We start from the raw sequence: 24,585 nt of genomic DNA, 5'->3' as shown, positions 1-24,585 counted from the left end.
CTAGTGAAGTAGAACAGTTATGACATTCTTAAAACATACTCCATAAGAGTGGTTGATGCAGTGACAAATATTATATGATAAAAAAAACTTTATAGGAATCAAATATGGACTTTTCCTTCCTAAAATTATATAAAAGTAAAAGTAAATAAAAGTCATGTCTGCCATCAACTCATTTACATTTGTTAAAAAATATTTCCAGAAGAGTATTTTTCTTTTTCTTTTCTTTTTATGTTTTATTGTAAGCATTAAAAATAGTTTAAATATAAAGAAAGATGGTTTAATAGCTAAACAGCTTTGCCTGCTATTTTTGAAAATAAATAAACAAATAAAATCAATAAATGTATGTGCAGTTGTCCAATAATTAGAAAAGAGAGTAAAAAATTATCAGGGCAAATGACAGTAGACCAGGCCCAGGCTTTCCATGTTTTCGTCAATAAAATGGTGCTTTGTGGAAGAGTCGCATCAGGTGAGTTGTAATAAATATTTTGAGATTTTTATAAAATATATTAAAGTATTTTAAAATTAATTATACAATATTTTTAGTGGTGAAAGGATGATTGAACTTTCCATCATCAGTTGGTATCATCAGTTATGTATGGCTTTACCTATTAATGTAATGTAATGAAGTTTACATTAGCAATAAATTTTTCTTTAGTGGATAGGGCACCAAAACGGTTTCCAGCCCAGGGACCCCACATCCTTGTAAATCCGCCTGGATGCACCAAACGTCTCACAGGAAGCACCGCCACCCTGTGGTGTAACTCGGTACAACACCTCAATTCAACATGTTTCACCCCTTTTTTACTCCTATTGAATTATCAATAAAGTAAAACAGTCTGATCACACCTTATCAATATGTTACATATTGGTAATCTGTATTTAAAGCTGCAGTATGTAACTTTTATAAAAAAATATATATCACACAATTGATGAAACTGTCACTATGAAAAAAATCAAGTTCTTCTGCCTTCTCCCAGTGCAATCCAGAATCAACCAATCAGAGGAAAGAGGCGGGGTTTAGTAGGCGCTGCCTTCCTCTGCGATACTGCAGATTTTCCTGTCAGCAGATCCTGTTTTGAACGCTAGGCTAGTTAGCATGAGCACTGATGTCAACGTGTTTCCTGTAACTGTAAGCTGTTTCTCTGCCATTAACACACTGTGTGAGTACATGAGAGTGATTGACAGCACTAAGCCCCTCCTCCTGGTTCTGATTGGTTGTTTTTGGTGCAATTCTTCAGATGGCAGTAACAGGGAGGAGGTGGAGGAGATGAATTTGTTTCACAGATTGTTCTATAACTAACGGTTACCACCTGGTGACAGTCAGCCCAGTTAACCCAGAACTGTTTTTGTGTTATGTAGACTCATTTGGCTGATGGACATCACATGGGCCCCAGGTATCCAATGGGGCCGGACCCTAACGGGGGCCCTCCACAGCAGCGGGCCTACATCGGTCCGACTCACGGCCCGTCCCTGGGGCCACGCCCCACGGCTCTCCAGCCCGGCCCTCCCCCTGAAGCCAGCATGTACCCGTCCCACCAGCGCCCCGAAGGCCGCTCCTTGCACCCCATGGCCGGCCAGTTTCCCGTCCCCGAGGGCCCGCTCAGCTCCCCTACCCCGGCCTGAGGGCCCCCGGCCTGGGCTCTTCCTCCGGCGTTTGGCCCGGCATGAATGGCCACGACCGGCTGAACCCCAACGCCACCAACCAGCGCGGCTTCGGCTACGGCGGCATGCCCCCGCCGATGGGACACAAGCCGTGGCCAGAGGCCGCCGGTTACCCGCAGCACCCCCCCATCGCACCGCAACAGATGTCCAGCTCCCTGGGGCCACCGGCCTCGCGGGCCCCGACGTTGCAGTCGGACCCGGCTGGCAGGACTCAGTCGTCTTCCATGCTGGAGAGCCCAGAGATGCTGGCCCTGCAGCAGCTGTCGGCCTCCTCTGGACCCCCTGCTGGCGGCTTTCATCAGCCGGGGGCCCCATCAGGGTTTGGCAGTATTCCCTCCAAACAGCTTCAGTTGCTGGGTCCTACTGGAGACAGAGGACGGACGGCCAGGCGGACACAGAGCCCAGAGGTAGACACGACCTTTCATTCCTCCGTTTCTGTTTGACAGAATCGATGGTTTTCCATCTCAGCGCTGAAAGACTGAACTCCTTCTGCTTTGTTTAGTTATCCCTCACAGCAGGTCCCTCAAAAAATATTGAGCTATCTTCACCAGCTCGCTTTCACAACTTCTAACGATTAATATATTTGCTTTAAATCTATTTTATTGGGATTTTATTTCATGGAATGAAATTGTGTTCAATAATTTCCAATTGTACTATTTACCGATTTCTCTTTTCTCTCTTTCTACCAAAAACTGAATTAGTCGTCAGTCTGATGTTTTGGTCTCAACTAGCCTTTTTTCAGGAACAATTTTGTTTACAGAGACTTTATAAATTGTTTTTATTTGTTTTGTTTATTTAATTGAAAGTATATTCATCTTTAAAAATGTGTTTTTGCCTTATTTCCTCTTCCAACCTTACAAGCTCTTCAGACGTCACCATTTAGTTTATTCTTTGTTTGTCTGAACATCCAGGCAACAGTGACGTCGTTTGAGGTCAGCGCCATGCTACATAGCTAAAATAACATTAGCTTAGCATAGTCTCATCAACACCATTAGCAAAGTAAGAGCGTTGTCTTGTAACACAAGCTTCCAGGCCACTGCATTGAATAGTTCGACAGTATTGGCATCAGGATAATTAACGAGACTTTGAGGAATTATTTCAGCCCGAAAGTTTTTGTCTCGACGTTCTGCTGACTCGTCTGTTTTCTGTCCATCAGGTTCAACGCCCAACTGCAAAAACGACATAAATGAAGCAACGCCACAAAGAAGCGTTCCTGCCATGAGGCTGGAACAGGCTGCCGCTCTGAGTCCATCGGGTCGCCCCACCGGGTCGGAGCGGACCGCCAGTTCCCAGATTTACCAGCAGGGGGCGGATGGGCTGCCAGAGGGCTCCGCCCGGCCTCACGCCACCTCCCCCCCGCCGTCCCCGCAGCGCGCCCCCCTCAGCTCCCTGCCGCCCAGCCACCCCTCCACGCTGCTGCACCCCCAGCCCAGCGGGGCGGAGCCGGGCAATCAGCGGCCCTGTGAGGCCATCGGCAGGCCCGATCCGGAGGCCCTGATGTCCGCCCCACCCAACACATACAAGCAGTTCAGCAGCCAGACCACGCCAATGGGGGGCGCCATAGGGGGTAACACAAGGAGCAACACTGCCCTGAGGGGGCCGGGTGGCTACAGCCCCGCGGCACCGTCCTCCTCCCAGTACAGCCTGGGCGGCGCCCTGCATGCACACTACAACAAGCCACCGTTTCCCAGCCAGTCCTTAAACGCCCCGCCCCACCCTGCCTACCAGCAGGGGGGCAGCAACGCCTTCCCCTACCAGCAGCCGCCCCCTCCGCTCAGGAACATGTTCCCTCCCCATCAGTACCAGCAGCAGGCCTACTACGGCCCACTGCTCAGCAGGGAGGGGTACCAGCCTCCCTACCGGCCGCAGCAGCCGGACGCCCCCAGTGCCTACCTCCCTGTGGGCGCCGCCAACGGCCACTTCAAGGACAGCGCTATGTCACCGCCGGGCTCCAGCCGCTCCGCCTTGCTGTCCCCCACCGGCTCGGAGGAGGGAGGATGCGCCGAGGCACCGGCCGGTCCAATCAGCAACCAAACGGCCGAGAACTCAGAGCCGCCGGAAAGCCGAAGGAAATCCTGGACCTGGACAGCCACAACGCCGCCGCCCGCCACCGGGGAGCGCCACCCCTCCCGCTGCGGCACGCCCATCCGGCAGGGTTCATGTATGACCCCCGAGCACTGCACCCCGGCATGCAGCAGGGCGGCGCCCCCCCGCCGCACATGATGCCCCAGGCAGCGGGAGGCGGGATGCCATACACCGGCCAGCCGTACCCGGACCCCCGCTACGCTGCCCAGAGACCCCACCCACACCTGATGGAGGTGCTGCAGCGGCCCCAGCTGCCCTACCCCCCCGGGCAAACGCGCATGGCCTTGTACCGACACCCCAGGGCTGCGGGGCACTTCCAGGGCATGATGGTTCAGCAGAGGGGGCCGGAGCGCTTCCTGCACCCGGGGTAACTAATATGCTTCCTCTACATTCTGAGGGTTTCAGAGATTTAAGTAAATTGGTTTTATTCCTTCTGAAACTTTCATTACTTCTGTCAATTGGCCCCAGTAAGGTCCAGGTGAGGCCCAGTAAGGTCCAGGTGAGGCCCAGTAAGGCCCAGGTGAGGCCCAGTAAGGCCCCAGTAAGGTCCAGGTGAGGCCCAGTAAGGTCCAGGTGAGGCCCAGTAAGGTCCAGGTGAGGCCCAGTAAGGTCCAGGTGCCCTGGTCGGACCTCGGTGACGCCCGTCTCATCGGGACAGTTACGCAGGAAGGCCAGATAAAAACAACTTTACACAAGAGCCAATCACAACTCAGTTTATTGCCACATTAATAATAGTTAATATGAAATTGTTGAGCATCACAACAATGATGGGATTTTAATAAAGCGATATCAAACATGTTGATTCTGAGTCGCAATTAATGTAATTTTAGTTTCACCATGATTTACTTTCCTTAAATCTGTGTGGATTCAATGATTGGTTCAGCAAGACGAGACTGGAATATAGAAACATTCTGGTTTTGAGATGATGGAAAGTTTTGCTGTCTTGATGACGTTCAGTCCAAACTTCTCACCAGCAGGGGGCGGTAATGTTCCGTTAAGTTGTTTGCTAGTCACAGTTTAGGTTTAAACCAGGTGAAGTGCTTTGAACAAAAAGGTTGAAGCAGAAGTTTGAACTGGGTGGCTGGTTCTGGTTCTGGCTCGGTCGGGTCCAGGATTCTAGACAGACCTCCTCTTGGTAGCTCCAGCTTCCTGGAGTCGACATGAGGACTGATCAACCAATCAGAAGCAAATCTAGGTGTGACTTGAGTTTATTAAAGTGACTTTTAATGTTTTAATGTGCAGCTTGTTTTGCTGGAGCAAAAGGTCCTAATCAAAGTTCACATGGTTCCAGGCAGCAGATGATGGCGACTCCTGGAGGTGCTGGAGCGAAACAAGGACAGTAAAAATCTGAATATCAAAGTGAGTAGAAAACCTGACGACAATCTGGAGATTTATGGAGGAAATGACTCGTTTTAATTTATAAACACCTGCTGAAGTTGACCTTTAACTGACCTTCATTCTTGCCTTTCAGGTACGGACTCAACAACCTGCTGGGACAGACGGGAAGTCCGTCCCAGTGGCCGCCGCTGTTTCCTGCTGGGAGGCTCCAACCGACCAGCTGCCGCAGCAGAATAAAATGTGAAATAGTTTTGAGCCTCAGAGATCAAACCTCTTCCTCCTGACTCTTTCTTCCTACGCTGAAGCTTTTATCCTGGAACGAAGGGAACCTCTTTAACCACTAGATCAACCTGACCAGCGCCGGGGACGCCACCTTCAGGGACGCCGCCTTCAGGGACGCCGCCTTCAGGGACGCCGGGCAGCCGCAGGTCATCTCTTAATCTCAGGTGTAGGAGAGGCGGGTCCTGAGCGGCCGCCTGCTGATGCCTTCTTCCTCTCTGTGAATGTAAAGTTAACCTTTGAGACGACAAGCGCAGCTCCGCAGTTGCACATGTAGGGACTCTGATTCCTGCCTCTGTTTCTACCCATAACTCTAAAAGCGTCTCTAAACTTCAGTATGCACCGTTCAGCGCTGCCTTGATTTTACGAATGTCCTGACAGGAAGCGGTTGCTTCCGTGATTCTCTGTTATGCACTATGAGTTCAGTCAGTCCAGATTCCCCAGAACTGAGTGGCCTTCCTCAGAACCTCTGAAATGATTGCATATCCGTCCTGTACTACTGAGGTCCCGCCGGTACGCTGCACACGCATCCATCAGACATGCAGCACAAAACGAAGCTTCTTGTGTTCAGAGTTTCAGGTGTCCTCCTCCTCCTCCTCCTGCTGTTAGTGGTCAGGTTCTCCTCAGGGTGTACAGATTCAGATTACGGGTATTTTTGTGAATCATTCGAGGAAGGAGCAGCACGTCGAAACTTCTATCCCCAACCGGCCGACTTTCTTCTTGTTTTTTTAATAAATGTGTTTTAGTTTCTTCTAATTCTTATTCTGCTTTCCTCTTCATCTGGTTTTAAGTCATTTTGAATAAAAATAAATAATAATTCTAGTTTTATGGCTTTTGTTGTGACTCGTGGCGGTTTAGTCTTTAGTGCAGTTTAGTAATGATCTGAATCTACCTCATCTAGCTGCTGGCTGGCGTACATTTCTTCTCCTCCCAGACTCCCCCATCAGTGTACCATCTCTTCTAAGTCCCAATGCATGATGGGAAATCTGGTTCCAGTCTGTTCGCAGTCCATTTGAACCCACGTCGTTTCATTAATGCGACGTCTGGAAACACTGGAGAGAATTTTCCTCAACATTTTATCAAAGTAGTGAAATGTAAAAATAGCAGGTAGCATTCAAACAGGTTTTGTGTGTGTGTGTGTGTGTGTACTTGTGTTTGTGTGTACTTGTGTTTGTGTGTGTGTGTGTGTGTGTACTTGCGTGTGTGTGTGTACTTGCGTGTGTGTGTGTGTGTACTTGCGTGTGTGTGTGTGTGTACTTGCGTGTGTGTGTGTACTTGCGTGTGTGTTCGTGTGTGTGTGTGTGTACTTGCGTGTGTGTGTACTTTTGTGTGTGTGTGTGTGTACTTGCGTGTGTGTGTACTTGCGTGTGTGTTCGTGTGTGTGTGTGTGTACTTGCGTGTGTTTGTGTGTGTGTGTGTGTGTGTGTACTTGCGTGTGTGTGTGTTGGGGTGTGTGTGTTTGTGTGTGTACTTGCGTGTGTGTATGTTTGTGTGTGTACTTGCGTGTGTGTGTGTGTGTGTGTGTGTGTACTTGCGTGTGTGTGTGTGTGTGTGTGTGTGTGTGTGTGTGTGTGTGTGTGTGTGTGTGTGTGTGTGTGTGTGTGTGTGTGTGTGTGTGTGTGTGTACTGGCCGCCAGTTGACTGGAACCGATTCTCCCTCTTCTGTCATCTCTGCACTAGTGACAAACCCATTTAGACGTGATTAAATGTGAATCATATTTATTTGCTCTTTTAAGAATTTTGTACATTTTTGGACTTGTTTTAATGTAACTTTTTTCCTGTGACATTTTTAATCCGTCGTCCTTTGGCGGCTTTGGGAGGAGGAGATAAAGTCTTGTACCTTTTTGTTTTTAAAGTGGAGTTTACATGTTCTTATCTGACTGACACGGATTATTTGGGGAATGGAATGGATTATTTTCTATACTGTCTTAGAAATAAATAACGTTTCTCAACTCAGAGTTTGTTTTATCTGTTTTTGCAGTTTTCTGTAGTGTTGACCACAATGTTGCAGAAACTTTCTCCTTTGGAGCTTCTCAACGTGAGGATGTGGTTTGTAAAGACTCAAAATTTAACACCAGTAATTTTGTCATAAGAGGAAAGAAATGTCATTTTTTTCAACATTTTATTCATTCATTTAATTTCAGTTTCAAACTGAATATGTAATTGGCAAGCTAAAGCTACAAATGTAAAATATTTAGTTTGAAGCTAAGTATTTAGTTTACAAGTTAATTCAGTTTTAGGCCAAAGATTTAGCTTGCTAACTAAATACTTAGCTCTAGATTTAGTTAGCAAGCTAATATTTAGTTTGAAGTTTAATTAGGAAGGTGAAGAGTTTGTAAGCAAGCTAAGTATGTTCACAGCTAAATATTTTCTATTTAGCTTCAAACTGAGCTTTATCCAGCTGATCGCTCTAAATGCTCCGTGCGTCCTCAGCCTGTCGGGCAGGTGGACATCCATGCCCAGGTCGATCTGCAGGTGACCCACAAAAGTCCTAGAACACATTGAAATGTTCAGTGTTTACACGGCAACAGAAAAAGAAATAGAAACAACCTTTATTGTCCTGAAAAACGGATTTCTGCTGACACGACAGAAAAAGTTGTGTCAGCAGAAACGGATGAAAAGGTTCACACAAAAACCCAAAAGTTAAGAGAAAGGGTTTTTATGTGATCAAAAAACAAGATTAATAATAACAATATATGCACAAGACTGTAACAGAAAACAGAAGTGAAAACCTTTTTGTAGCCCACAATTCTAAATATCCGTCATAACCAAAAATATATAAAACTTAACACATTTTGTTTATTAGAATTCTAAAATGTTTCTAAAATAACTTTGTTCTTTCAATAAAGTCATACTTGACGATAATATTTCTCAAAAGGATTTAGACACTCCTAAGCTTAAAGTTAATCAAGCAAATGTAACCACTTGTAACACTGCCCTGATAAGAAATGCAGATTTTGTATTTTCTGAAAAGTTGGAAACTGATATTTTTGATTTTACATAATTTTCCAGTAACATCACAAAGAAAATGTCTCATCCTCCTTTTGCAAAACATTGGTGTTTATTCTAAAACCTAAGGACAGAAATAAACTGTTGGTTCTTTAAAAAAAATATTTCCAATTTATTAATTATAAATATTCTTTTTTCAGAAGATCGGGTCACAGCGGCTCTTAGTGGGTAAAAATGTCCAGTTTAAATCGGTTTAAACTGGACAAAAATCAAAATTGATACATTCAGGTGCTAAAAAAAGTTTCTATCCTCTTTATGTCAAACATTTTTTCAGTTTTATTTATTTTAAAACCCACCAAAACAAAAGTAATTTTCAAAAATGATTTCCTTTTTCTCGTCTTTCCGTTGTCTTTTTATACATCAGATGAACCAATTAAATAGCGAGGAACGTCCTAATTCAGCCAATCACAGCACAGTAGGCGGGGCTTTGTGCCTGCAAGTCAGCGCTCAGGGCGAAGGTTCTGCCCGCTGTGGGTTTAGCAGCGAGTTTATTTGTGACAGCTCGTCAGAAAGCGGTGAAAACCGCTTCGTCCGTGTCCGTGGGTCAGTCCTCCTTACTGCCGAAGTGACCCACAGCTGGAGCGAAACGACCTGCGGAGCTTCGTTCCTCCACCTGCTGCCCGAAAGGAGCAACCAGGTAATGTCACATTTATCCCCTTTGTGTCTGTAAACAGCGACGTTTTCCTGCGCCTTTAAGAGCTTTACAGCTTCTGAACGTGTTAATTATCGGCTGATTCTGTGTTTAAGCTGCTTGTTTCCGACTTGTGAGGAAAAAACGCTGTTATGCAAAGCGACTATTTTCAGATCTGCAACACGAGCAGCTGTTCTGTTTGCTTCTGCTGCTGTTGCTGTTATGCAGACATTTTGATCAATTTTATCAATAAAACCCACTGATGTGACCCGACCTTCAGAAAAAAGAATTATTATTATTCATAATAGTGATAATTATAATAATAATTATTAATGATAATAATAATAATAACCGGTTTAGCACCACAATACATCAAAGATCTGCTGTTGTTGTATCAACCTTCTAGACTCTCAGGTTCTGGTTCTGGGAACCAGAACCAAGAGAGGAGAAGCAGCTTTCAGCTTCTATGCACCAAAAATCTGGAACAAACTTCCAGAAAACTGTTAATCAGCTGAAACCCTGACTTCCTTTAAATGTGGACTAAACTCAGCAGGTTAAGCTGCTTTAGAAACGTAATCAGTTCTAATTACTGATGACTGTTTGATTGTTGATTCTATGACTTTGTGTTCTTATGATGTAAAGCAGTTTGAAATGCCTTGCTGCTGAAATGTGCTATACAAATACAATTTGATTGATTTGAATTAACTCATTTTAATTATTCATGACTTTTGTGGCTCCACACAACAAAATGATCAGAATATTAGCAAACAGCAGTGACTGTTCAGAGAGCTGTATCCATGCACAGGAAAGGAAAGTTCAGTGAAAGGAAAAGGTTGAAAATAGTACTGTGGATAGATAAATGTAACATTTTAATGAAATCCTGGAATAGAACTGTTTTTGTCATTGTAACAGTAAACATAACAAAACGTTTCATTGGTGCAACATATTTATCTTGTTTTCTCCAGATAAAAGCAATGTCTCGTTTAGAAAGTCTTATTACTCACTACTTATTTTTCTCTTAACCATGGATTAAAAAAGTTAACTGAAACTAAAATAGACATTAAATAGACAAATTAACAACAGGAGGCTGATGAGTGAAAATGTTTGGAGCTTCTGGTGGGTTAAAGCTAAATATGTGTTTGACTCTGAAATGCTTCAATAAATACAAAAATTTTTGTTATACTATTTGAATTTTTCTCTCCAGTTGTCAGGGGATGGCAGGCCGGCTGCAGCGCCCCCTGGTGGCGGTGGCCTGCCTGTTTCTGTGCTGCCTGGTTGGGGTGCGGTGCGGCCCGGACCCCAGGCTGCGGAAGGAGCTGATGGAGCTGGAGGAGTCCATGCAGACGGGCGGCGGGATGGTGCTGACGGAGGCCGAGCAGCGGCTGGACGCTCTGCTGGCCAAACTGAAGCAGGACGAGATGTCCAGGAAAGACTTTCCTCCCTCCATGCACTTCTTCACGGCCCGGCGCCTCATCCAGGCGAGTCCCCTCTTCAGGCTGCTGCAGAAGATGCCAAAAGGTAAAGAGCAGAACGAGTTCAGCATGACTTGCTGAGTTTTTACAGTGTTTGTACAAATCTGGAAAATAATTCCAGATCTTAGATTTTGACAAAAGGTTGCTGTGCACTGGCAGATCTGCAACAGATTAAATATCGATCTGCAGCAGATTAAATATCGATCTGCAGCAGATTAAATATCGATCTGCAGCAGATGGATATTTGCTCATTTGATTATTGTTCCTAATGTTACACGGTGGATCAGGATTGCTTGTGAACTGGTTGCAGTTGAGCCTAAAAAGTTTCTTTTATTAGCAAAATTTCACAACAAACATCGTCTCGATACACTTTACAAAAAACACTCATTTCAGTTTAACCACATCCATTCCAATTGACTGGATGAGAATCATCAATCAGTGCGTTAAGTTCACTTCTCCTGTGATGTCACACTGATAACTCTGTAACTGACAGCCATCTTGGTAGGCAGTTGCTGTGGAGTTGCTATGAGAACAATGAACCAACAGCACAACAGATGTCATCTCAAGACAGTTTACAAAAAAGTCATTTTAATACAATCATTTATTCTAATTGATCCCAGATAAAAAAAAAAATTAGTTCAGTTTTTTATTCAAATTCATTTAAAAAGTTTGTGTCAGGAAACCCAGCAGAGCATCGAGTCGTTGACTTGTAGCATCCAGAAATCCCTCATGCCAAGCATGCATGAGGTGACAGTGGAGAGGAAAAACTCCCCTTTAACAGGAAAAACCCTCCAGCAGAAGCAGAACCAGGACCAGAACCAGGCTCAGCACCAGGTTGAGCCAGGTTTAGGAGAATAATTATGCTGTTTGTGGAGTTTTAGTCAGGAAATTGTGATTGTTCACTTTGACCTGGAAAGGATGTTTATGTGCTTCAGTAAAAATTATTGGATACAAAAAGTCAGAAGGGAGTTTAAGTTTGGATCCTCCAGCAGCATGAGAGGAACAGTTCTACCAATAGTTCGATTAATATTGTTTCTTCCTTTCAGCTGAAACTGACGACAAAACAGAAAGAAACTTTTTATGTGTTTTATTTAATTCATTCACGGTTTAAAATTAACATAAACAAAAATTTTGCCTGAGAGATAATCATTTGAAGAAAACAATCTTGTATGATCCACCCCTTCTCTCAAAAGTCAGTTCAACAACCAATATATGTGTGCATATAAAAATAACATGAAAAATCTGTTTAATTAATGGTTAATCCATCCTGGCAGGCGGCGTCCTTCACGTCCATGACTTCGCCATGGTGGACGTGGAGTGGCTGGTGAAGAACGCCACGTATCGCCCGCACTGCTACATGTGCTTCACCGACAGCGCGTCCGTCCGCTTCGTCTTCGCGTCACAGGGGCCCAAACCTCTGGAGCGCTGCTCCGCCTGGGTCCTGCTGGAGAGCCTCCGCTCCGAGGCGGGCAACGCAACCGACCTGGACAACAGGTGGCTCACTTCCAACACATTTCATGCAAAACCTATAAATTATTTCTAGTTTTTTAGCTTCAGACATTTTTCCATAGAAATGGCCTAAAATCTTCAGCTGTAACACAAAAGTTTGGAGGTCAGATAACAGAAATAAACAAGTAGTGGCAAAAGTATCTTTCTGAAATCCTTCATTTGCTGCTGCATATTCTGTTGTAGTTCTGTACTGATATTGAAAACAGGTTTTCTAAACAAGGTTTGTAGAAACAAAAGGGACCCGCAGCACCACAGGTCCTCCACCATGCTTTAACAGAGTGTGAGCAACAAGCGTTGCAGAAGTCTCAATGTAAGAAGAATCTGCTTGACGCTCACAATCTGAACTGCATGTTTAATAGAAACAACTTGCAGTACTGACTCCCACCACCAGGCGTCTCTCTTTCACGTCCTGGTGGCGCATGGTGGAGGCTGCAGCTGTTTTATTAATGCTCTGATGACTGAACAGTCAACTACTGATGAAGTTTAGCAAACATTTTCTGACTTGAACAGCATGTTTGCCTGTCTTTCCCGTTATTAGGAGGTTGTAAGAGAATTTGGATGCAAATGTGTTTGAGCAGGAAGTCAGGTCACTAATTAAAGTTTCTACAGCTATAAAATGCTGCACTTATGTTTACTTTTCAGAAATCTTTGGGAGTTGTCAGTTTAGCGCCACCTAGTGGGGTAGAAATAGTTTTTTTTAACTTTTCAGTTGGATAAATGAAAAGTTAAACTTCACAGTTAAGTTCATGCTGCTCCAATTATTGTAAGGACTTTTACACATTTAGTTAGTTTTATCATTTTTATTTTTATATCCGATTGTTGATCATTTCTTAGAAACAGATAATGTGTAATATTTTTAGTTTAGTTTTATTTTCACTGGCTTTAGGATTCCTGCTGAATTTGGCAATAAAATTTTACTAATTTAAAAACCATTTAACATTTATTTTCATATTTTCAGGCTTATCTGTTTGGAACATTTCACAATTTCTTTACTTCATAAAAACATTGTACGATCATCAATTATGAAACAAGCTGAAGAACTAAGAGCCAATCAGTTTCCTGTACAAACTGTATTGATTATTAATAGTCATTTAAGACATTTAAACAGGACAGCTGTCCAGTCCAAGTAAAATTTTCTGAAATTGATGTTTTTGTCATAAAACTATATTCTGGAGATTCTGGATTAGTTAATATTCATTAATATTCTAGTTATTCCAGCTGCAAATCGGATCGTAGACCAGTTGGACCTTTGCTCTGGTGACTCTTCATCGTTCTCCTCCTCAGCATCAGAGGTAACCTGACGCTGTTTATGGACCGGGATCCAGAGAAAGAGTTCCCCAGCCAGGATGTGGTCTGGAACCGCTTTGAGGCGGCCTTTGGGGCCTTGTGGGGGCTGGTGACCTTTGCCCCCGTCTTCAGGGATTACTACATCGAGGCTCTGAACCAATTCTACGCAGACAATGTCATGTACCTGGAGCTGCGTGCGCTCCTGCCTCAGGTTCGAACCGACCGGCCATGATGGCGACTCACTCCGTCAGGAGTTAGCCAGGAGTTAGCCAGGTGTTAGCCAGGAGTTAGCCAGGTGTTAGCCAGGAGTTAGCCAGGAGTTAGCCAGGTATTAGCCAGGAGTTAGCCAGGAGTTAGCCAGGTGTTAGCCAGGAGTTAGCCAGGAGTTAGCCAGGTGTTAGCCAGGAGTTAGCCAGGTATTAGCCAGGAGTTAGCCAGGAGTTAGCCAGGTGTTAGCCAGGAGTTAGCCAGGAGTTAGCCAGGTGTTAGCCAGGTGTTAGACAGGTATTAGCCAGGAGTTAGCCAGGTGTTAGCCAGGAGTTAGCCAGGAGTTAGCCAGGTGTTAGCCAGGTGTTAGCCAGGAGTTAGCCAGGAGTTAGCCAGGTGTTAGCCAGGTGTTAGACAGGTATTAGCCAGGAGTTAGCCAGGTGTTAGCCAGGAGTTAGCCAGGAGTTAGCCAGGTGTTAGCCAGGAGTTAGCCAGGAGTTAGCCAGGTGTTAGCCAGGTGTTAGACAGGTATTAGCCAGGAGTTAGCCAGGAGTTAGCCAGGTGTTAGCCAGGAGTTAGCCAGGTGTTAGCCAGGTGTTAGACAGGTATTAGCCAGGAGTTAGCCAGGAGTTAGCCAGGTGTTAGACAGGTATTAGCCAGGAGTTAGCCAGGTGTTAGCCAGGTGTTAGCCAGGTGTTAGCCAGGAGTTAGCCAGGAGTTAGCCAGGAGTTAGCCAGGTGTTAGCCAGGTGTTAGCCAGGAGTTAGCCAGGTGTTAGCCAGGAGTTAGCCAGGAGTTAGCCAGGAGTTAGCCAGGTGTTAGCCAGGAGTTAGCCAGGAGTTAGCCAGGTGTTAGCCAGGTGTTAGCCAGGAGTTAGCCAGGTGTTAGCCAGGAGTTAGCCAGGAGTTAGCCAGGTGTTAGCCAGGTGTTAACCAGGTGTTTCACCTGCAGCTGTACGAGCTGGACGGCAGCAGCCACGACCGGGCCTGGACCCTGCAGGCCTACCAGGACCTCACCAAGCAGTTCGTCTCCACTCACCCAGACTTCTACGGAGCCAGAATCATCTTCACCAACCACAGGTGAGTCTGAACCAATCAGATTCGACCCATCAGGTCCAGAACCAGGCACTGGAACTTTTCTCTGCAAGTCCTCAAAGTTGTCCAGCACAGCAGCCTGTAGGTAGCGAATGTCGGACGATAAATTGTTCCAGACAGAAGTTACTGCAATAAACAATAATATTGTTTTTCTGTAATATAAGGATAATTATAAATCAATAATCTTCAAATTCTAATGAACATTTGACACTGGAACTGCAAGACATTTTAAAAATCCCAAATAAATGAACAAAACAACAAGTAAAAATAGAAAGTAGAGACCGAAGCAGCCTGGAGACTTTTATCATTTAGTTTTTGGTAGAATTATTTATTAACTCATGATACATTTTTTCACCTATGGCTAAATTCAATTGGTATGATTTTAGCATTTAAGCTAAATAGAGTAATAATTATTGAATATGTTATTTTCCATATTCTGTAGCCTTGTCTGAGGGTCAGAGGTCAGAGTGTTTGCTGCTTCGCTGATCGTGTTTCGCTCTTTAGGCACGCTAAACTGTCGGTGGTAGCTGCAGCTGTGAAGGAGGCGATGCACCTGAAGAAGGACTTTCCCGACTTCCTGGCCGGTTTTGACCTGGTGAGGTCCAACAGGAACTGCTGAGTATGAAGCTCCTGGTTCTGGTTCTGTAACGTCTGCATGTCCAGGTGGGCCGGGAGGACCAAGGCCGGACGCTGTGGTACTTCAGGGATGCCTTGACGCTGCCTGCAGAGAAAGGCGTCGCGCTGCCGTACTTCTTCCACGCCGGAGAGACGGGTGAGTCTCGACCGGAAAACTGGGCCATTTAACCCAGCTTATAAATGTTGCTTTATTTTTATAAGTTCAGTTCCTTAGACGAGCAAATTGATGTCACAACTACTGTGGTGCAAAAAGTATTTCCACACTCTTCTTCTTTGTTTTCTAAATTACGGGCATAAAGTTTGTTACAAGTCAAAAATGAACAGCAATAGTTTTGGTTATTCAGTTTTCACAGAGCAAAACAAATGGGGGTTAAATTCTCTCATATTTTCACCATGTTGTTCATTCACTTTTAAATGTTAATTTCAACATAAATATTGAGTTTGTAGCTAAATATTTAAGCTACATATTTAGCTGCAATTTCAGTTAGCAGAGGAAGCTGAGCCTTTTGCTAAATGTTTAATTTAAAGCTAAATGATTTTCTCGTCAACTACATATTTAGCTCACAGCTGTTTTAGTTTGTAGAGCAAAATATTTAATAGCAAAAATATTTAGTCCTGAAATGAAGGTTTAGTTTTATAACTAAATAATCAGCTTGCTCTTAATAATGAGTTATTTCATGATTTATCGAGCTGATTATGTGTTCAGTTGGTTTGGAGCTTTTTTCTTTTAGGACTGAAAACTGCTTTTATTTTTCTCTCTTATCCAATATTAATAGTTATTAATGATGTGAGACGTGGCTGAAATGAGAAGAAGTTCCTTTCAGAAGCTGGTTGGTTTATGACTTCATTTCTGCTGAATAAACAGTAATTAATCTGACCTGCAGATGTTAATATAAACCTGAGCTGTTTAAAACAGAGTGGAAAATAAAACCTGATGCTTTTAAAACTAAGTTTAATTTAAAAAGAAATGCAGCAATTAAAATACTTGCAATAATATTTTATGTAATTGAGTTTGGATTCTTCTTAAATAATTCAGTAAGTTCAGAGTGAATGTTTCTTCAGGTCCAGATTACGGTAATTATTTATTATTATTTAGAGCAGAAGGAACTGAAATAGTTTTGTGCTGTGAGCAGACGTTGAGGGAACTGAAGTGGACCAGAACCTGCTGGACGCTCTGCTGCTCAACACGTCGCGTATCGGCCACGGGTTTGCACTGCAGCGCCACCCAGTGGCCAAAGATCTGTCCAGGAAGAGGGGCGTAGCTGTGGAGGTGTGCCCCATCTCCAACCAGGTAACATCTCCCACAATGCATCTCTTTACGTCACATTACCATTTCAGATTAATTTAGTACTGAAATCCAGTTTTAGAACAGAATTACTACATTTGATGCTGAAGGATTTGATAAAATAAAAAATTCAGTCTGTCAGAAAATTAAAGCATCAGGCCCTTTAAACGTCATATAAACAAATAAATTATACCTTAAATCTCTGCATGTAATGAATTTATATAAAGTTCTCTTTAAACTGAGTTATTTAAATTAATTACATTTGTTTCTGAGATTACAGAAAAAATATTAGAAGCTTATTGATGTATAATCTTTTCTTTCAGGCGGATTTAGTATCTTTGTCATCAGATTTCAGGTCAGGGTAGGATGGAGGGTTTAGGATGGAGTGTTAGGGTCAGGGTACGGGTCAGGACTAGGGTCAGTGTTAGGGTCAGGACTAGGGTAAGGGTACGGGTCAGGGTTAGGGTCAGTGTTAGGGTCAGGGTACGGGTCAGGGTTAGGGTCAGGGTACGGGTCAGGACTAGGGTCAGTGTTAGGGTCAGGACTAGGGTAAGGGTACGGGTCAGGGTTAGGGTCAGTGTTAGGGTCAGGGTACGGGTCAGGATTAGGGTCAGGGTACGGGTCAGGATTAGGGTCAGTGTTAGGGTAAGGGTTAGGGTCAGTGTTAGGGTAAGGGTATGGGTCAGGGTTAGTGTTAGGGTCAGGGTACGGGTCAGGATTAGGGTCAGGGTTAGTGTTAGGGTCAGGGTACGGGTCAGGGTTAGGGTCAGGGTACGGGTCAGGATTAGGGTCAGGGTACGGGTCAGGACTAGGGTCAGTGTTAGGGTCAGGACTAGGGTAAGGGTACGGGTCAGGATTAGGGTCAGGGTACGGGTCAGTGTTAGGGTCAGGGTACGGGTCAGGATTAGGGTCAGGGTACGGGTCAGGACTAGGGTCAGTGTTAGGGTCAGGACTAGGGTCAGGGTACGGGTCAGTGTTAGGGTCAGGGTACGGGTCAGGGTTAGGGTCAGGGTTAGGGTAAGGGTTAAGGTCAGGGTTAGGGAAAGGGTTAGGCTGTGAACAGAAACATTAATTACTTTGGGAAATTGATACATTTTCATACCTAATTCCACAAAAACCATCGGGAATTTTGACGTTGGATTATTTAAGTCAGAACTACGATAATAAAACTTATTCTTGTAATTATGAGAATAAAAATCATAATACTAATTCTTGTAATTATGACTTTTAAACTTGAAATCATGAGTTTTATTGGCATAGGCATGAATTTTGTTTTCATAATTATGAGTTTAATTCTAGTAAATTGTAACTATGATTAGTTAAAATGTGTAACTATGACTTATTGCTGTAATTGTTGTGATTATGACTTTAACTCTAAATTCTGACTTCCTGATTGGCTTTTATTTTTGCTCTCATGGCAGAAATGGGCTTCCAGACATGTCTCGTTATTTCATGCCTTTCATGTCCAGTTAATTGAATTACTGTCATTGACCGCTGTGACCTCTGACCCCTCCAGGTGCTGAAGCTGGTTAAGGATCTGCGGAATCACCCCGCCGCCGCTCTGATGATGGAGAATCACCCGCTGGTCATCAGCTCCGACGACCCGGCCATGTTCGGCTCCTGCGCGCTCTCCTTCGACTTCTACGAGGCGTTTGTGGGTTTCGGCGGTTTGAAGTCCCACATCGGCTCCCTGAAGCAGCTGGCCGTGAACTCCATCAGGTGGCGCTCCGCCCGGTCGGTTCCCACTTGGCCTGCCGGTTCCGGTCTGAACTTTCCCGTCTCTGTTTCAGGTTCAGCTCTTTGACTGCGAAGCAGCAGGAAGAGGCGCTGGTTCTGTGGCAGAGAAGATGGAGCGAGTTCGTGGCTGAAAACTGAAGAGCGAGAACGTTTTTCTGTCACATTGAACTTTTTCCAGTTGTGCCACTGAAACCGATGATCCTCGACACATTCATCCTTTTTATCGTTACAGAAATAAACCCAAATAGCTGCTGCTTCGTTTAAATCAGGGGAAACATTGATTATTTTCAATAGAAAATGTGAAACTATTGATTATCTGATTCCTGGATTGGCACAAGTGCTGCAGCTAATGATTATTTAGGGGACAAACAATTATTCTGATCAATTAGGTCTGAGAATCTCTTGTCAAAAACAAATTTTCCAGTTAATAGAAATAAATGCTAATGTTATTTTGAAACCATTTTCAACTATCAGAGTAATAATGGCATGTTAATGCAAGTGCAGCCTCTCAAATGTAAGAAAAACTAACATTTCTTAACATTTAACACAGAAACTTTTAAATATCAAAATAAACAAATGAAAAAGAAATAAAATGGATTATGGGTCAAAATTGGATTTCAAAAACTAATCATTTTGTGTCATGTCTGTGTGTTTCGCCTTTAAAAATAGTTTTTAAACCTCAGAAATTTCTTATAGTGGTAAAGTTTAAAAACTAAATACAAATTGTAATGAAATTAGCAGTTTCAGGAAACACTTTTGTTAAAAGAAAAAAGCAAAGCATAGATTTTGTACGGGGTGAATCTTTAATGATTGATTTCTCATGCTGTGAGTGTTGTAGGGTATAATGCGCATTTAATGTTATTAATATGAAATCCAAAATTTTGAGAGTTTATTTACAGATTGTGCCTCGATTAGTTTTGTCTGTTTACTGATCGTGTCTCGATTGGTCTGGTCTGACTCGGGGTAGTGGAACGCGTTACTTCTGTTCCTCCATTACAACACTGGAAGTGAAAGAAGTAACGTCGTGTCCGTGTCTGTTTCCCGTGTCTGTCTTCACCATTCCCTTATACAGGGTCAACATGAGCTGATTGGTTGCAGCCGCTGCTGATTTCTCCTTTAACCTCTTCAGTATTCGGGTTTTTCCGCTTCGGTCATGAATGATTATTGTTGGAGTATCAGACGTTATTCTGGCTTTTCCAAAGATTCATGAATAATCAGAGGAACTCTGGAAAGCTGAATCACTAGAACATTTTTTCTCCATCTGATGTTTGAAGAACAAATTAAAAACTATAAATATCTTTGCTGTTTTTCTGTTGCTCATTTTGTCAATAGTTTAACTATTTGAATGCAAAGCAGTAAAGTTGATTTAAACATTTTGTTCTGGTGTGAAAATAAACTGGGAATGGTTTATTTCAGTTTAATGTTTGATGGCGCCGCGGCGCTGTGACGTCGTCGTGCGTCATCTGGTGCAGGTGTTGAACTGGGTGAAGAAGCTGTCGTCGATTCGCCCCCTCTTCAGGTCTGGACTCCTGGAAACGAGACGAGAGCAAAGCGTCAGTCTGCGGTGAGGAGGCGCTGCTCACGGCGCTGCTCACGGCTCTGCGGACGCCACTGACTCCTGCAGCCGGATGTGGGCCAGCTGGGCGTTGACGCTGTCCATGTGTTTCCTCAGCTGCTTGTTCTGCTTCTCCTGCAGCCGCTCCAGCATCATGGCGCTGCGGGCCGAGTCCAGCAGGAGCCGGTCCTGGTCCTCCTCCCTCTGCTTCCTCTCCATCTCCAGCCTCTGCAGCAGACGCACCCACACCATGTCAAAGGGGTAGAATCGTGTTTTCCAGGCACACAGAGCCACAATCAAACTGTTACCTTCAGCTCTTATAAAAATGTGACTTTTTTATTTAACACAGAGACCAGAGCCCTTGAAATTGGTCCTCTGTCTCTTTAAGAAACTCCTGCTCCTTCTGAAGCTCCGCCTCCAGGAAGTCATCACAACATGGCTCCTGAATTAACCCTTTAATGTTTTTACCAGCGTTGCTCTGAGCAGCAGCTCCTATAAGGAGATCAGCAGCTGTTTGCTAATTGCTGCTGGCTAGTCTGAAGGAGCTGGGTGGGGGAGGAGCTGCACCTCGACGGCGGGACGAGGTCCACTGAGGCCTTTTGAACAGCTAGTTGGTTGCCATGTAGAGTAAAGAATCAAAGCAACACTCGAGGTTTGGGGGAAAAACATACAAATTTGACGTGAAGCTAAAAAAAAATGTAGATTTTACATAACATTGCCTCTATGCCTGTCACAATAACTAGTTTTTCAGTACGATAAATTATTCCAGAAGTTATTGCGATAAATGATAATGTTGTTTTGGGACCATTTTGCAGAAATCTAATGGAAATGACACAATAATGCAACAATAAACTTTAAATTCTAATGAACATTTAACACTGGAACTAGAAAACATTTCAAACATCCAAGATGTGAATTATGAAGTTTCTGTAAACAATATTATTCTTCAAAAAACGGCTCGTTAAGACCAAAGCAAGGTTTTAATTCATCGTTATCGGATCCAAACCTTAGGAAGTGGAAACGTGGGCCAGTGCGACCGTACTCTGGGTCAGAGACGCGTCTGGAAAGGATCCGGATCGGGTTCCTACCTTCCTCTCCAGAACCTGCTGCAGCTGGAACTGGGTGACCTGCTGCTGCGTCTCTGCAGGATCCTTCCTGTTGGCGCCGGGATAGAGGGCGGGGATGCTCAGGGCGCTCAGCGCGATGTCCTCACGCTGCTCCCGTTCCCGGTTCGTTTTCTCCACAAGCTTGTTGACAAAAACAGAAAATAAAGAAGTGACTGAACCTTTCAAACAAAACTTTACACATTTAAGATGGAAAAATCCTCAAGTAGCAGTTTTAGCTCCACCTGGTTCAAATTCTGTAAAAATCTCACATTATGCACCTTTTCCCATCCAATTACTAATAAAATATAATCATCAGATCAGTTCTGTATCAATTTTCAGTTCAGCAGAAAGGACTGAACTTTTCACATGTTGATGTTTTTTCTGCAGATGAATCCTTTGCTACAAACGACCAAACTTTCACTAAAGGACGCTGTTATTACATTTAAGGCAATAAAATATGTATTTCCTAGTTTACAAAGGATTGTAATTATTTGTTTGTTAGCATTTTCTTAATGTATTTGAATTTATAAACAAGCTCAAGTGGCTGAATGATTGAATCATGATTATTTCACTAATCAGTTTATCTTAATGCACATTTTGGACATTTTTAAATTAGCCAATAAAGTCTTTCACACAGAATAAGGAAAACATTAAAGGATGAAAAGTTGACTAATTTTAGATTTTTTAAAGCTGAAACTGCAGGAAGAACAGATTTATAGAAAAATAAGTTTTTAATCTTCCATGCAAGATGTTTATAGTTTAGTACAGGTTTGGCTCATTCCTGCTCTGACTGTTTTTTATTTCAGAAAACGGACGATTTTAGAGTCTGTATTGCTCCAGTTAACGATTAATCGATTACTAAATGAGTTGATCATCATGTCAATATTCGATTCATCACAGTTAATCGTTTCCACCTTTGCTACGTTGTAGTTTGCGTCGTCGATGAGGTCGGCTTTTCTCTTCGCCATCTCCAGGTTCTGGAGCTCCATCGCTCTGCGGCCTACTTCCTGTCTGTACTGGTCGTCGAGCATCTCTAACGGACGAACAGAACCGTCAACTCCGCCGCATTGATGCACAATTTAAAGCTACAGGATGTAAACTTTTACAAATAATATTTTACTACATATTTGTTGAATTTGTCACTATCAGTATAAGACAGATAGTGAGGAGGCGGGTCTTAGCGCTGTCAATCAAATTCATGTCTCAGAATAGTACAACGCTGCTCCTCAATAGTGAAACATTGTTGCTGAAAGTTGCAGAGCTGCAGCCAAACGTATTTTGATGCCGTTGCAGAATATTGTGACACTATTATTATTATTATGATGATGCTGTTGCCAAACGCATTGTTGATCATTTATGTTCCAACGCTATTGCCGATAATTGTGACTTGCAGAGTAGTGTGCCGCTGTTCCCACTGTGGCTCCTCTGTTTTGCAGCGCAGCAGAGCTTAGCTAATGCTAGGCTAGTAACGCATCCATCAATGACACCAGATACACAGTTTTTCTGAAACAGTGAATTGTTTCTCCATCATTAGTACATTTAGCAGCGCGTATATGTTTGATTGACAGCACTAAGCCCCTCCTTCTGGCTCTGATGGCCGTGGCTCAGGAGAGATGTTTCTTTCCACAGATTATCTGTCTCTATTAAACAGTCCAGGCATAACCAACGTTTGAACAAATCTGTAAAAGCATGTTTGGTTTCTGAAAGCTGCGTCCGGCAGCTTAAAGCCCGCTCACCGTCGAGCTTCTGCTTCAGCCGTTTCTGCTGCAGCTCGTTCTGCTGCTGCAGCAGCCAGTCCCTCAGCTGCTCCTGCTGCCTCTGCTGCCGGCTGCCGGACTGCGGGTCCTCGCCCAGCAGGCCCGGCAGAACCATCTGGGACTCGGTTTTCTTCAGGGCGTCCGGGTCGTTGAGGTCGAACTCGCGGCGGCTCTGAGGATTCTGGTTCTGGTGCCAGAAGGCGGCTCGGGCCTGGTGCGCCGAGCGGTCCGCCTTCTCGTGCCGCCTCTGGAGGAGGCCCGCTGCTCGGTTGTACTGCTGCACTTCAGCATCTGTTTAGAAACAAACGTCACGTAAAGTTACTGTCATGATTTAATCATAAATATGCTCCAATTAAAGCTGTAATAACTCTGACTCTGCATAATTGTTAAAACCGTCACCATGTCATGACAGCTGATTCTGAGACAGATGGGAATTAATTTACTGTGAATAATTAATCATGATAATAATTCTGATTTATCACTGTCATGTTAAATGGCAGTTATGATAAATACATAAAAAACAAGTGACATTATGATCAGAGATGTTCATTTTTATTTTCTTTGCTTTTTGTTCCATTTTTTGATATTTACCAATATTAATAAATATCAGTAAATTTGAAAATCTGATTAAATGTTTGCAGTTTAGTGACATCAACCACACTATGAGGAAGAAGCGTCTTTCAAACAGGAGCTTTTTCAAGAACAATATTTATGTTTGATGAGCTTTTAACAAACTTACCTAAGAAATAAGGAATAGTTTTAACGTCATTTTTATCGTCATCAATAGTATTGTTAAATTATTAAGTCCACATCAGCCCATCTGTAACCAGATAGTCTGAAGAAATGCACCACTCCAACCAAAAACAACCAATCAGAGCCTGGAGCCGGGCCTCAGTGCTGTCAATCATTCCCGTGTATGTGTTGCTGAATGTTCTAATGGCGGAGAAACACAGGAGCAGTACACACAGGCATGATAATCAAATTTTTCAGATTATGTCTCATAGAACCGCCACGATATAGAGACAGGTTTGACAAACATGCAAAATCTATTTAATAATTTAAATGCTGCAGCTTTAAAGACTGAAGCTGCTCATTTACTCACGCTGAGCGTCTTCTTGATTTTTTAATTCTGATTTTCGTTTCAGCTTCTCGATCACCTGCCGATCTAAAGCTTCTTTATCCACCTGTGAAGCAGATCAGTGGATCATCACACATTGGACTTCCCTCAGAAACATCCATAGTGTTTTTCACTGACGTACAACAAAGCTTCCAAAGTTCCTGAGATTATTGATTTGAATCTAAGGTGAGTCTAATACTATAAATATTGAATAAAACGACGCTTCACATATCTCAAAGCGCACTGAGATATAAAACAATCTTGAACTACATGATCAAATGGCGACGATTTAAAATTTAAAAGTTAGATTTCCTTTTAATTTCTCATCAAATAAGGAGTTTTGATTCAACTCAAAGACTCCTGAGATGATTTTGTTGCCTGTGGCGCCCCTGGACTCTCTGCCCTGGGCAGGAAGCCAGGAAACGGCCTGAGTTCCGCGCTGGTTCCGCTGGATCCTCTGCTGCAGCAGAAACTCACCCCGATGGTTCTGAACTTCTCATTAAAGATCCTGTGGCGTCTTTCCGCCTCGTAGTTCTGGCGGCGCTCCGCGCTCTCTCTGGCCTTCCGCTCGCGAGGCAACTCCACCTGAAACATCTCAGCTTCACCTTCAGCTTCACCTTCAGCTTCACCTTCAGCTTCACCTTCACCTTCAGCTTCACCTTCAGCTTCCTGTCTGTCAGTGAAAACAATACGGTTGCTAGGTAACCACAGATTCGCAGCCGCTGCGTTGTATCCGGACAGGCGTCCGCCATGTTGTGAGGGGCAAACCTGAACTCAGAGGACAGACAGTTTAAAGCATTCAAAACTTCCAGAGAAAAGA

The 24,585-nt window shown here is 43.7% G+C and overlaps 3 protein-coding genes across 3 annotated transcripts in view; 2 read left to right on the top strand and 1 right to left on the bottom strand.

The window, feature by feature from the left end:
* LOC129375051 (chromatin remodeling regulator CECR2) overlaps positions 1-7,322 on the top strand; it is a 42,973-nt gene extending 35,651 nt beyond the window's left edge. The window contains 7 exon segments of the mRNA XM_055053905.1: positions 1,360-1,582; positions 1,585-2,037; positions 2,040-2,069; positions 2,819-3,721; positions 3,724-4,114; positions 5,039-5,106; positions 5,219-7,322. Of these exon segments, the coding sequence (XP_054909880.1) occupies positions 1,360-1,582; positions 1,585-2,037; positions 2,040-2,069; positions 2,819-3,721; positions 3,724-4,114; positions 5,039-5,090 (2,052 nt within the window). The 3' untranslated portion in view covers positions 5,091-5,106; positions 5,219-7,322.
* A 1,482-nt stretch (positions 7,323-8,804) lies between these two features.
* LOC129364580 (adenosine deaminase 2-A-like) lies at positions 8,805-19,528 on the top strand. The gene is made up of 10 exons (XM_055037303.1): positions 8,805-9,010; positions 10,209-10,522; positions 11,751-11,970; positions 13,270-13,483; positions 14,430-14,557; positions 15,077-15,167; positions 15,236-15,344; positions 16,342-16,499; positions 18,010-18,212; positions 18,284-19,528. Exons 2-10 carry the CDS (start codon positions 10,219-10,221, stop codon positions 18,366-18,368), a joined length of 1,512 nt encoding a protein of 503 aa, XP_054893278.1. The 5' UTR covers positions 8,805-9,010; positions 10,209-10,218; the 3' UTR covers positions 18,369-19,528.
* Positions 19,516-24,422, bottom strand: LOC129364587 (RIB43A-like with coiled-coils protein 2). Its single transcript, XM_055037314.1, has 7 exons — positions 24,243-24,422; positions 23,751-23,832; positions 22,628-22,939; positions 21,806-21,924; positions 20,874-21,032; positions 19,847-20,013; positions 19,516-19,759 (listed from the first exon to the last, which is right to left on the bottom strand). Exons 1-7 carry the CDS (start codon positions 24,357-24,359, stop codon positions 19,690-19,692), a joined length of 1,026 nt encoding a protein of 341 aa, XP_054893289.1. The 5' UTR covers positions 24,360-24,422; the 3' UTR covers positions 19,516-19,689.
* Positions 24,423-24,585: the final 163 nt, after the last annotated feature.

The sequence above is a fragment of the Poeciliopsis prolifica genome, unplaced genomic scaffold (assembly GCF_027474105.1).
Source record: "Poeciliopsis prolifica strain line A6 unplaced genomic scaffold, Auburn_PproV2 SCAFFOLD001, whole genome shotgun sequence".
NCBI lineage: Eukaryota > Metazoa > Chordata > Actinopteri > Cyprinodontiformes > Poeciliidae > Poeciliopsis > Poeciliopsis prolifica.
The sequence above is the reverse complement of the archived record's forward strand: the minus strand, read 5'-3'. Positions and strand labels throughout refer to the sequence as shown.

Bases quoted from the DNA above. Each gene is read 5' to 3' on its own strand.
- LOC129364580 (XM_055037303.1), top strand. From the start codon at position 10,219: ATGGCAGGCCGGCTGCAGCGCCCCCTGGTGGCGGTGGCCTGCCTGTTT. The intron at 10,523-11,750 runs GTAAAGAGCAGA...CCATCCTGGCAG, and splicing joins GCTGCAGAAGATGCCAAAAG to GCGGCGTCCTTCACGTCCAT. The intron at 18,213-18,283 runs GTGGCGCTCCGC...TCTCTGTTTCAG, and splicing joins CTGGCCGTGAACTCCATCAG to GTTCAGCTCTTTGACTGCGA.
- LOC129364587 (XM_055037314.1), bottom strand. From the start codon at position 24,359: ATGTTTCAGGTGGAGTTGCCTCGCGAGCGGAAGGCCAGAGAGAGCGCG. The intron at 22,940-23,750 runs GTGAGTAAATGA...GTTTCTAAACAG, and splicing joins AAATCAAGAAGACGCTCAGC to ATGCTGAAGTGCAGCAGTAC. The intron at 21,925-22,627 runs GTGAGCGGGCTT...TTCGTCCGTTAG, and splicing joins GCTGAAGCAGAAGCTCGACG to AGATGCTCGACGACCAGTAC.